The sequence below is a fragment of the Artemia sp. Qi Xiang Cuo genome, chromosome 8 (assembly GCF_049724085.1).
Source record: "Artemia sp. Qi Xiang Cuo chromosome 8, ASM4972408v1, whole genome shotgun sequence".
NCBI classification, from domain to species: Eukaryota; Metazoa; Arthropoda; class Branchiopoda; order Anostraca; family Artemiidae; genus Artemia; species Artemia sp. Qi Xiang Cuo.
The window spans coordinates 75,328,328-75,340,922 of NC_142801.1; the positions used below are offsets into that span (position 1 = coordinate 75,328,328).

The 12,595-nt window shown below is 35.5% G+C and overlaps 1 protein-coding gene across 2 annotated transcripts in view; it reads left to right on the forward strand.

The window, feature by feature from the left end:
* The window catches only part of LOC148949797 (uncharacterized), a 29,130-nt gene extending 16,830 nt beyond the window's left edge, over nucleotides 1–12,300 (forward strand). For both annotated transcript variants that reach the window (XM_089093099.1, XM_089093098.1), the window contains exons 3-4: nucleotides 5,398–5,495; nucleotides 12,015–12,300. In XM_089093099.1, the coding sequence (XP_088949225.1) occupies nucleotides 5,398–5,495; nucleotides 12,015–12,165 (249 nt within the window). In that variant the 3' untranslated portion in view covers nucleotides 12,166–12,300. The remainder of the gene's footprint in view (nucleotides 1–5,397; nucleotides 5,496–12,014) is intronic.
* Nucleotides 12,301–12,595: the final 295 nt, after the last annotated feature.

Genomic DNA, 12,595 nt, shown 5'->3' on the forward strand with positions numbered 1-12,595 from the left:
AATTTCAGCTTTAAATTGACTCTAAAAAATACTAGGTGACTATCTTTAGTTTTAATCTCAATAACAGCAAAAACAAACCCGAACAAACTATCCATTGATCCAAATATAATGCCATGCAGCGTCGTTACTTAGGCTGTAGTTTCTTCAAGAGGCACGATATCCTCAAATTCACCTTGCATGGCTTTTTGCAATCACGGTTAGTGTTTGGCCAACTCGTGGTACGTCCACCCCAACGCCTCTATAACGCCACGTAAGCATGATTTGTTTATAGAGATGAAGCTTATGATAGAGCAGCGACTCACATCCATTCAGCATCACCGGAACAGCTCCAGTCTTTTATGCCTAGTTTATCTTCGTCAGGGTAAAATGTCTTATATAATCAATATTATTCGTTACAGCAAATTAAGAGACACCAGATTATGCTATATCAAGTGATCTTTGTCCATCTACTTTTTGGGTGAATTCTTCAATATTTTCTTTGTTGTACTTGTCATCCACGGAAGATTTAACCTGTTTCTATTTCCTGATTTGATTTCACCGGCTTTTGGAATCTAATAATAAAGGATCTTTGGTGCACCATTGCATGATTGAAAAAAAAAATTGGAAAGCAGCCAAAAGCCAACAGAGTATCCGTAAATTAATTGAAGTCAGGCCAGGTCAAGATTAATAAGTGTATATATTGAACAAAACAATATAATTAACTGCCTTCTGTCTCCAAAAATTTTTTATATCTCTAGTCAGTTCGTGGTACAATGGCAAAATAGTTGTCTTCTTAGTGCCAAGTTCTTCCCAGGTTAGAATAATCGTTTTTACCTGACAATGCGTATTTGTTTGTGTGTAAATACCCATTGATTGCTCAGAACAAATGGGCCTATGGATTCATATTATCGTTTCACCTCGTTTTCACCTTCTTTCACCTTTCGTTTCACCATCCTTTAAACCTGTGGCTGCATAGTAGATTGGTCACTGCTTGGCAACACTGGGTCTGGGGTTTGATCCCTGCTATCTGAAGGTCTGGTGGCTTGCAACACGGTAATTAAAACGTCCAAATTGTGGAGGCCCTGTGCGCCATATCAATTATTCATTAATATCTGACAGGTCTTTGACCTAATATGGAGGAAAGGTCTTTGGCATATTCTAAAACACTACGGTGTCTCAAGATCGTCAAAATCGTTGAGGACATGTACAACAAGTTCAAAAAATCTGATGAATTCTCGACAACTCCCGGAGTCTTCTAGGGGATGCATCAATGATTCTGGAGAATCTGGATTTATACTTTGTCTTTTATCCATCTTCCTTTAGTGTAATTTATTCCACCTGTTGTTTTCCCCTGGAAGGGACGATCCTTCATTTCCCTTGTTGTCTTTAAACGCTGGTATTTGATTTACCTGTTCAGGGGACCAAGTCTTCAAAGGTGGACACGTCAAGGATCAAATCTTCATTTATCCTTTTACATGGCTGGCATTCATCTTATAAAAGTAACACTGTCGCGGTTACAAAGTAACGCTGTGTGTTGAAATAGCAATAAACGCAGTCTTGGCATGGAGTTTTACAAGTTAGATTTTATTAGTATAAAGAACGAGTCGCCTGCCCTAAGAGATCTAATTTTCTGCCGTAAAAGATTTACCAAAGACTACAAATGAGCAAATTGACATTATTAAAAACAAAACGCTTTTCAAAACGTTTTTATCTCCAGATGTATTAAAAATTCAAAATTGAAAAATCAGTTTTTTTTTTTTTTGTCTTATAAAAATTCAAATTTTCTAGGTAGCAGCACAATTTTTTTTTTTTTTACTCTAGTGTACTTGGAGATGAAGAATTTCTTATAGTTTTAGTCATATGTTTTTTTCTTTATCCATATAGGTTCGATTGCTATTTATGGGGAGACTAAAATCATAATTGATTTATAATTACAATAATCTTAGGAAAGAAAGCAGCGGAAGGGGGCTGCTGTCCATCCATTGGAGCAAAATTTAATTTTTTTTTTGTAAACCATATACGAAGTTACATCTCAATTGCAATCTCTACTGTTGGAATAACAAAGTAAAATTGAAATGTGAAAATAACAGCCAATGGTCGTGTGAACCAACAGAAAACTCACTAATGTTCTCTTATAAATCTGTCGGGAATTTGGCAAATATTTTGGCAGTTTTTACTTTTTGTAGTAAAATAAAGATTGCTTAAAATATATTTTTCTTTATAAATTTATTTTATTTTTTTAGAGACGGATTTAATAGTGACTTTGGTTTACAGAAAAGATTTTGACTCGTAAATAATTTGAGGAAGAATCAATTCATAAGCCAATATTAATATATAATATTAAAAATTGTTTATTTAAAACGAAATTTTTCTCATGAAAGTAAAGAGCGAAGTTGAGCCGAAAATTATAGTCTCATAGTTTATGCAACACATTTTTGGAAAATTATTGAAAATTCTTTGACAGTTTTTAAAAATTCAAATAAATTCAAATGTCTGTAGAATTCTGAATAACTAGCGCTTTACAAGTTTTTTCGACTTGAAGTAAGGTGCAACATTAAAAATTGAAACGAGCAAAAACTGTTTCGTATATGAGGGGGGTTGCCCCTCCTCAATACCTCGCTCTTAATGGTAAGGTTTGACTCTTTGTTCTAATTCCTTAAGAATGATTCCTAAAACACAATGGTTATTTAATTAGAATAAGAAACATTTTTAAAAGTTACAAAACATCGTAAAGAACAACAAGGAAAACCAGTTTTTGTATGGGTAGACTGATATGCGTCCTCTTTCTTCCCTTCTTCACTGCTAGTGGGACACTGGAACATCATAGAGAACTGTTTAAGGGCGCATTTTAAAGGGCTTATTTTACATCTACATACTTTTCTAATTAACAAAACACAACGTTAAAAAACAAATACATTATTTTTAACTGTATCTTCGTGTACAAGATGATGAATAACGTCATAATCATAGCTTACAACCATAAATGATGTTATAGTAAAACTATATGATGATGTCAGTTACAACTGGGGTCTGTTCTTTATTATATCTAGCTAAGAAAAATCTGAAGGTTTTTTCCTGTGTGTGGTATCACTTAAAAATAAAACTGGAGCTTTTCATTTCCGTTCGCGTGAGTTCTCCCAATCTTATACGGAATTTTTTTTATTTCCACATTTTTGTATATATGGCTTGATGCCTGTAAAGTATGGCTCTTTGATATGCTCCTTAGGATAGCTTGACTTTTTGGGGGTTCTCCCCTTTTTTTAAAGGCAGGCAAAAGGACCGTTTTTTAAAGGACCCTTTTTTCAAGATAATTAAGATTTTTTAAGATTTTAATATTTTTTAGATTTTTAAAGATTTTTTTAAAGATTTTTCAAGATTTTTTAAGATATAAGAAACTTATAAATCAGTGTAAGGTTTACACTAAAGCAACTATATTGCATAGAAGTATTGTGCTAGTAACAGCCAATACGTAGTAATTACGAGACTTCGAACTTAAACAAAGGATTAGAAGTTAGGTTCTATCATAATTTTAAACCGTTAAACCAGAAAACACCCTTAACTAGAGGAATGTATCAGAAAAATATGGCCGATACCGGTTACGTGTGAAGGTTGGGGGGGGGGGGTTAAAAACTGCAACCAAGGTTCATGTGGACCAGCAGGAGACTCACGGAAAGTAATATCAGCGGGAAATATCGCTTAAAAACCTGCTGTAAGACGAACCCTTTGGCTTACAAAAAAAAATGATTTACAATTCACTTTTGCTTGTAATTTCTTTTTAAGAGATAGATGCAGGGACTTTTAAGAGATAGATGCAGGGATAGATGAGGGACTTATAGAAATTACTTTATAGAATTAATTCTGGTTCACAAAAATGGCTTATAACCGTACTTGCAAAGTACCAATTCCAAGTTCTTTACATGTCTTAGGGGACTTCAGCTTTGTGGGTCCAATGAAGCAAAGAATGAAGAGAGACTCTAAAAACAAAAGTAAGGGGTCTCTCTCTTTATCCGAAGGAAAAAGAAAATTATTCCTTGTGTTTTGAAAATAAAACTTTGCGAAAAGTTTCTAGCTTTGAATATAAAGAACGTTCTATTTACCAAATCATAAATAAAGATTAGTTCAGCGTCAAAGAATAACTTACAAAAATGGGAAGCGGCGCTAGCGTCAGCAAAAATAATCATCAACGCCATCTAACGTTGGGCGACACTTGTAATTTTTCAATATAATAATATGAATAATTGATTTTGGGTTCTAAAATTAGTGTAGTGATAAGTGTCTGATCTCAGTTCTTGACAAAAAAAAACGTTTACAAAGCTTGAAAAAATGTCAAGTCTCGCCACATGCTGATTGTTTTACGACCTTATCAATGATGACGTTATTTTTTCTAAATATCTATTAATGCTAATATCATTAATAATATCTGTTATTATAGATGACCTTATTAATCTATAGAGATTGATTTTGAAAGCTTATTGGAAGAACTAAAATTAAAAAGTAAGTACTAACTTTTATTCTTGTATGAAACTCATAAAATGGGAGCTGACTCATTGATGCTCACTTAAAGCCTGACCTGAAACAAGCCCTTTAACTTGGAGGTTAAATTTACAATTAAGGCTGAATAACTTTTAAATTGCCAAGACTAGTGGGTACGTACAAAGCTAAACATCGATGCGCATTGACGTCCTCTATTGCCCTGCCACCAGGACTGTCACCTTTAGTAATTTATCGCTATTTCTAGTGATTTTTGGTTGAGGCAATATAAAAATGAATCTGCACATAGACCATTAAACTATTGAAGAAAATCACTAAATCAACCAAAGAATCGCTAAAATCTAGTGTTTTGTTTCTCACTGGGTGGCATCCCTGCCCGCCACAAATAATTCTTGTTCAATAGGGGATCCCTGCATGCCTTAATGTCGTGTATTAACTTATTATTCGCCTATTTCTCTCACCACGTGAATACGGTGTTGAAACGGTGGCCACTGTATGGCCAATCATAGTATTTGTTTTTACTAAATCTTTATGCCTATAGAATTTTGGCGGAACCCTGCATGCCTTAATATCCTGTAATAACCCTGTTATTTGCCTATTTCTAATAACTAATCACCACGGCAATACAATGTTGAAATATGGGCCACTCTATGGCCAATTACAGTATTTGTTTTTTTTAGATCTTCATGCCTACAAAATTGTGGCAGTCAACTATCATTAGTAATTTTCTTCTAAGGCTATATAGACCTTAGTTAAAATATTATTTATCTTTATTTGTGTCATTCTAAGCATTAAAGCTCCCTAACAAAAGTACCGTGTTTCTATTCTGCGTCTTGTGTATTGTTTCTATCAGGTCCGTGTACCATTACCTAATTTCCTTACCCTTGGATCATACCTCTAAGTTTCAGCTTCGTTTTCTTATTTTAGATGGCTGGTTTTGCGCCCACTTCAGTTCCACGGTATCTACCGCTTAACAATTTAACAACATACCTTGGAACAAACTTTGGAGGAGCGATGAAACTGATGTAAGTTTCATTTAGTTTTACATAAGTTTTAAAAACTTATTTAGTCTTATTTATATCTTTTACCGTAGCAATATATTACGTAAAAGACGCACATCAAATATGGTCTTTCTTTATACATTCTTATGTTTTAATTTATATTTTATTTATAAATTGGCCCTCACAAATGGTCCTTGTTACCTTAAGGTAGTACGTGGGTCTCCAACCCTAGCGTGGCTTCGTTTGAAGTTGGGTTTGTGCATTCTCTTCCATGAATTGTTCTAGAGACCCCCCCCCCCGCAAAAAAAATATACAACTATATTATAAATACAATTTCGGGGCATGTTATCTGGTAATACTACTAACAACTGACTGCAACTCCTACTGCATGCCAATCTAATCAAAGCTCCCCTCTTTACACCCTTATAAAAAGGTCACGTTTCCCTTGAATCTTTCCTTGTGGCACCCTCCCACCTCATTCGGGAACGACCTACTTTTCGTTTGGCCCTAGACGGTTTGCCGACAAGGACGATCTTTGGCAATCTGATATCTTTCATACACAGAACCGGTCCTAGCCATATCGACCTTTTTCTTATTATAGCCCAAGAACGCGGGATCGAACCAGATTTTTGGCACAGCTTACTCTTCGAGATACGGTCAGTCCGACGGACATCTAAAACAAACCGTAGCCGATTTCTCTGGCAAACATTTAGCAAATCATCTCCCGTTTTTCGGAACGCCCAAGCTTCAGGACCATGATTGACCATTGTCATTACTATATTTATCTAATCTTGGGTCGCAGTCACATCTTCCTATTCTTGCAAACTTTCTTCAACTGTAAAAAAAACACCCTGGGCCATGGCTACTCTACTTTTAACATCTTCACTGCACCCGCCGTCTTTCAAACAATTCGTGGTAACGAACTATAATGAAGGAGCGACATGGTTCAATAGTAACCGAAAATCTAAGACACAGAATTTTTATATCAATAGATTTATCACAAGAATCAGCCTATTATGCTGATTCCAAATATGCGAGATTCATCAAGTTTAATTTTATTCATCAAAGGCTACGAGCCTGAGAATAGTAGCCTATTTTCCAAAAGTGGAGGGAAACACCCCCTAAAAGTCAAGGAATCTTAATGAAAATCGCACAATCAAATGAAGTGAATTAGAGAATCCTGCTGTAGAAGTTTCAAGCTCCCATCTTCAAGAACTGTTTAAGGGCTAGCATTTTTTTGCACTGTTTAAGAATTTGCATTTTTTTGCCAAAAGAAAGATCACGGATGTGTGTTTATATTTTTTGGGGTGTTTTCCCAGGGACGAACACATCGAACTAATGGTCCTAGAATATCGGTAGAGGACTTATATGAACAGAAATTAAAGCTAGTGCCGTTTGTAAGTGACGAAAATGATTGCAGGCTAGCCCCCCTCTCCCTCCCCCAAATTCGTCAGATCAAAAGTTCGTGACAACTATTTTGTTTCAGCATAGTTCAAAGGTGCAATAACAATGCTTTTGATGGGCAAGCTCCTTGTATGTAACACGGTAATTTTTGCTGTTTTTAAATTTTAATGTTGCTCCTTGCTTTTAGTTGAAAAGACTTGTTTCTTTTCATTTAACACTAACAATACTACCTAGGTGAGTGAAGCTGTCCACTTGGTCGATCTTCTCATTACCCAAAATCACCCCTTCATCTTCATTTATTCCTATAGTTTTAGCGGTCTAGTCTTCTTAACATCAATTTTCATACCTATTCTTGCATCCTGAACTCGCAAAACCTCTAAAAGATAAATTCTTTTTGCTAAAATTTTCATCTAGGATAATTAAATCATCAGCATAATCTAAGTCTATGAGTTTTACTTCCCCAATTAGTTACATGTTCTCGCATTGCATTTGCTCTGCTCCTTAGGATAAAGTCCATCATAACGACCCATGTCAATGAGGATAGGACGCAACCCGGCCTAAATTCTTATTTAATACGAAACCAGCTACTAACCTTAACCGCAACAATGTTATTCTCGTACATGCCACTTATTACTTTAATCTATTTACCTGTATAGCATACAAAAATAGGAAACTCGCTAAAGCTCTTTTATCAGTTTAATTTATAAAACTGAGGACTAAAGGGGTTTGATGACTCAGACACTTCTCAATTATTAATCCAAAAGGGAAAATTTTGTCGGCACATCCTCTTCCCTCCTAAAACTGCATTGTTATTCTCTTAAAACTTTATCTACAGTATCTCTAAGTCTAAAAAGTATCATCATAATAAGTAATTTACTTCCTACAGAAACGAAGATTATACCTCTATAGTTACCACGCTCACTCTTATCACCGTTCTTATGGAGGAGTTTAATTAGAGTTTTCCTAATATCACTAAGTACTTCCCCTTTTAAAAAAATCATATTCATAATCTTCATAACAACGTAACTTCATAACTCTAGCTTCAAAACCACCATATTTATAAATCTCATTTACCATACTATCAGTCCACGGGGTCTTATTATTTTTTAGTATTCTTACTGATTCTTCCTCCAAAAAAAAAACTGCCAGTACAAAATTTTACTATTATGCCGTATGGCTGTATCTTCCAGATCTTCAGCAATTTTATCCATGACCTCTAATTGACTTCTCCTTAATTCAAGTTTTAACCCTTTCTCCACTTTCTCCACATTCAGGGGCGCAATTTACTATGGGGCAGGGGGCAACTGCTCCCTCCAGACCTAAGCCCCCCCACACCTCAAATTGCCCTCCAGCTGAAATTTAGTTTCTGCAAAAAAATCTTGTCAAAAGTAAGATAAGCCTGCATAATTCAAGTATCCAGAGAAACAGGTAAGTTTTCTTTAGTTATATCTTTGCCTGTATGGTAATAAATGGATCATTTTTCAGTTTTAACTGTCATTTTTACTTGATTTGGGAAAATTGGCTCGAACTTTGTCGCCCCCTCCCCCCTCTTGAGGATTTTGACGAAATTACGCCACTGTTCACATTCTTCTTATGTTTATATGATCTATCACTTAAATAATTCTTCTACAAGTCCCTCGTACTCTCTATTAAACATAAAGCATTTTCACTAATATTCCTAGCTGCGTTTCTACCTTTCTTCTCTTATACATCAACAGCAACTTCAAAAAGTATTTTCCTAAAATTATGCTATCTATCTTCTCCAAAATTTGACATTGTAAAATTTTAAGCTCTGAAGTTTAGCATTCAATTGTTCCTGGAAAGTGTCTCTCAAATTCTCATCCTGAAGTCATAGCTTCCCGGAAGATAGTTACTCTTCTTAAATTTCGGCTTTTCCTAGTTGCGTTCAACCTTATTTTCCTTGCACATCAACAGCAACTTCAAAAAGTATTTTCCTAAAATTATGCCATCCATCTTCTCCAAAATTTGACATTGTAAAATTTTAAGCTCTGAAGTGTAGTATTCAATTGTTCCTGGAAAGTGTCTCTCAAATTCTCATCCTGAAGTCATAGCTTGCCGGAAGGTAGTTACCCTTCCTAAATTTCTGCTTTTCCTAGTTGCGTTCAACCTTATTTTCCTTGCACATCAACAGCAACTTCAAAAAGTATTTTCCTAAAATTATGCCATCCATCTTCTTCAAAATTTGACATTGTAAAATTTTAAGCTCTGAAGTTTAGTATTCAATTGTTCCTGGAAAGTGTCTCTCAAATTCTCATCCTGAAGTCATAGCTTCCCGGAAGGTAGTTACCCTTCCTAAATTTCAGCTTTTCCTAGTTGCGTTCAACCTTATTTTCCTTGCACATCAACAGCAACTTCAAAAAGTATTTTCCTAAAATTATGCCATCCATCTTCTCCAAAATTTGACATTGTAAAATTTTAAGCTCTGAAGTTTAGTATTCAATTGTTCCTGGAAAGTGTCTCTCAAATTCTCATCCTGAAGTCATAGCTTCCCGGAAGGTAGTTACCCTTCCTAAATTTCAGCTTTTCCTAGTTGCGTTCAACCTTATTTTCCTTGCACATCAACAGCAACTTCAAAAAGTATTTTCCTAAAATTATGCCATCCATCTTCTCCAAAATTTGACATGTAAAATTTTAAGCTCTGAAGTTTAGTATTCAATTGTTCCTGGAAAGTGTCTCTCAAATTCTCATCCTGAAGTCATAGCTTCCCGGAAGGTAGTTACCCTTCCTAAATTTCAGCTTTTCCTAGTTGCGTTCAACCTTATTTTCCTTGCACATCAACAGCAACTTCAAAAAGTATTTTCCTAAAATTATGCCATCCATCTTCTCCAAAATTTGACATTGTAAAATTTTAAGCTCTGAAGTTTAGTATTCAACAGTTCCTGGAAAGCGTCTCTCAAACTCTTATTCTGGAATCATAGCTCCCCGGAAGGTAGTTGTCCTTCCTAAATTTCAACTTTAGATTAACTCTAGGCACCACTAGATGGTGATTTTTACTTTTAGCATTGTTAACAGCACTCCTATGTACCCTCGTATCTTGTGTTGATCATGCCAGTCTTCGGTTTACAATAACATAATCAATAAGGTTAGCTGTCTTACCATCATGTGAATACCATACTAACTTATGGGCTATTTTATGACCAGATACAGTATTGGTTATAACTAGATTGTAATACCTACAAAATTACAGCAGTCTGTAACTGTTACTATTTTTTTTCTATACCAAATTTACCTAGCCTAGGATACTATCTATCTCTACTTCTACCAACCTGGGCAATAAAATACCCTAATAAGAATACCATATTTCTACCTTGGACCTTGTCTATTTGCTCCTGTAACTGTAAGTAAAATTTATCTGAGTCACTAGTATCTCCTTCAGTCGGTTCTGCAGGGCCATATACTACTATGACTGATACCTAACACTATATAGTCATAAAATGACCAACTAGCATCTACCTTCTCAATTTAAACAAGACTTAGCAGCTTTCTTATTCGTCATAAGCCCTAGTCCCTGCCTATGCAATCCACCCTTCGTACCTGAGTAAATATATTCTATTTTACCTAATTTCATGTTTTTCCTACCCCTGGGATAGGATTTTCTGAAATTCCTAATAAGTCCAGTTCGAACCGTCTGAATTCCTCAGCTAAAATGTCGGTACGATTAAGACCGTATCCAGGGAGAGGGGTCAGGGGGTTTTAACCTCCCCCCCCCCCCGAAATGTTTGTCTGACTCGTAAAATCGGAACAGAAGTGAATATTAACAAACTTTTTATGCGTTTTTTAAGTTTTTTTGTAACCCTTCCTCCTCTCCGAAAAAATCTTCTTTTAACCCCCTCCCCCCCAAAAAAAAAAATCCTGGATACGGCCCTGGATACGATAGTTGTTTTTTAATGTTGTAACATTCCAAATTGCAGGGATTTTCATATTCTTTAAATCATTGAAATTATTGTAGCCTCAGGATAAGCAATGGTCCCAGAACCTGTGCAGAACGGGTACTAACACATCTACATTAAGCGCTTAAGCCGGCTTAGAACCGAACAGCAAGAAGTCATTGGGAACCCCAGTTGAATGGAGGCTTTGTGCAATTCTGGGTTCATCTTGATCACAACATTGAATTCTTCACTTGGTGATCCTCTTCAATCAACAAGAATGGAAATCCTGCACAGACAATCACAAGCCTATTATCTACGGCGAGGCAACTTAGCTAGGAAGAATCCCTTGCAAATGCTGTGCCGTTTACTAGGCTATAGTTCTATCGAGGGGCAACACTCTTAAAGGCCCCTCCACAGCCCTGTTAGCAGTCTTGGTTTGGGTTCGGAAAACTTGTGAAAAGTTCACACTGATGCCACCATGACGTCATATATCTGTGGTGGCACAGTGGATCGATCTCTGCGTGGCAATACGGGGCCCGGAGCTCTATACCAGCTACTTTAGGGCCTAGAGTAGATTATACACCAGTGCCTCCAAAAAACGAAGCAAAAGAATTAACCGAAGTATTTGGGGGATGTGATTATGTTGTTAATCTGAGGTAGTGTTTCTTTGAATGAGTTCTTCCCAATATTAGCCGAACAACGTTGCGCGTAGTTAAAAAAATATAAATAGTAGCTGATATAGTTTAAGAAAATCATAATCTTTACCGTTTATTTTTTATTATTTTTTTTCTTTACTTTTTTAATTATACTCTTTATTATGTCTGAATTGAAAATATAGAAGATTTTACTCATAAAAATTACCCGAGATGAAAGGTTTAAGTCTAAAGCTTTAAAAAAATCCAAGATTAGGTGGAATAAGTCTATGAATTGATTTTAATTTACTATGACGTGAAATATAACTGTAGTACTTGTGCGACACCATTCAAATTTGGAACTGCACTTATTTAAATTTATTCTGTTATCTTTTCATATAGTTGTATTTAATACCAGCTTCTATTTTCAACTTTTTCTAATTTAGATCACCCAAAACCAGTTTCTTTCGAATTTTACCAGATCTTTCATTTCTGATTATACTATGAACAAGAGAATTAACTACTATTTTGTCTGCTTTTCTGACTTTTCTAGTATTAAATACCATGTTGGTGTTTACCGGCAACTCAATAAAGTTCTTCTTCTTTCCAATTTCCAGTGCCGCATTCGCAGTAATGGCCCACATAATTGAAGCTTTGCTTGCTTACAGAAAGGCGAAGAAACTTGGCATCCAATCACCAGCAAACATAATGTGGGGTCTTCAAGTTTTAATTCTTGGATATTTTGCTTTCCAACATCTAAGAACATAATGGAATATTCATTTTTCGTTGGAACACTTTTTCTCTTTTAATTTTGAGTGATAGTTTATTCATTTTTCCAGGAAATATGAAACTTCCCATCTAAACACGAAATGTCCAGTTTAAAATTAAACAATGTTTACTGCATCTCTTTTTTAGCTGATTCACAGAATAATCTGGAATTTGTCTGGTTGTGTGTTTCCATTAATTTTGTACCTGAGATGACTGATTTAAAGACAAACATACATATATTCGAATTTAATTTTCCCCTGGATTTGGACCTTCTTTGGCGCTAAACACAATTTACTACATCACCTAAAACGTCATACCAAAGAGGTTGAGGATATTTTGTTATACGTACTTAACTTACTTGCGACGGAGCCGCTCTGTCCTGCTCTATGCCGGCAAAATTTATTTTAAACAGACATGGTCAAAAGTGATG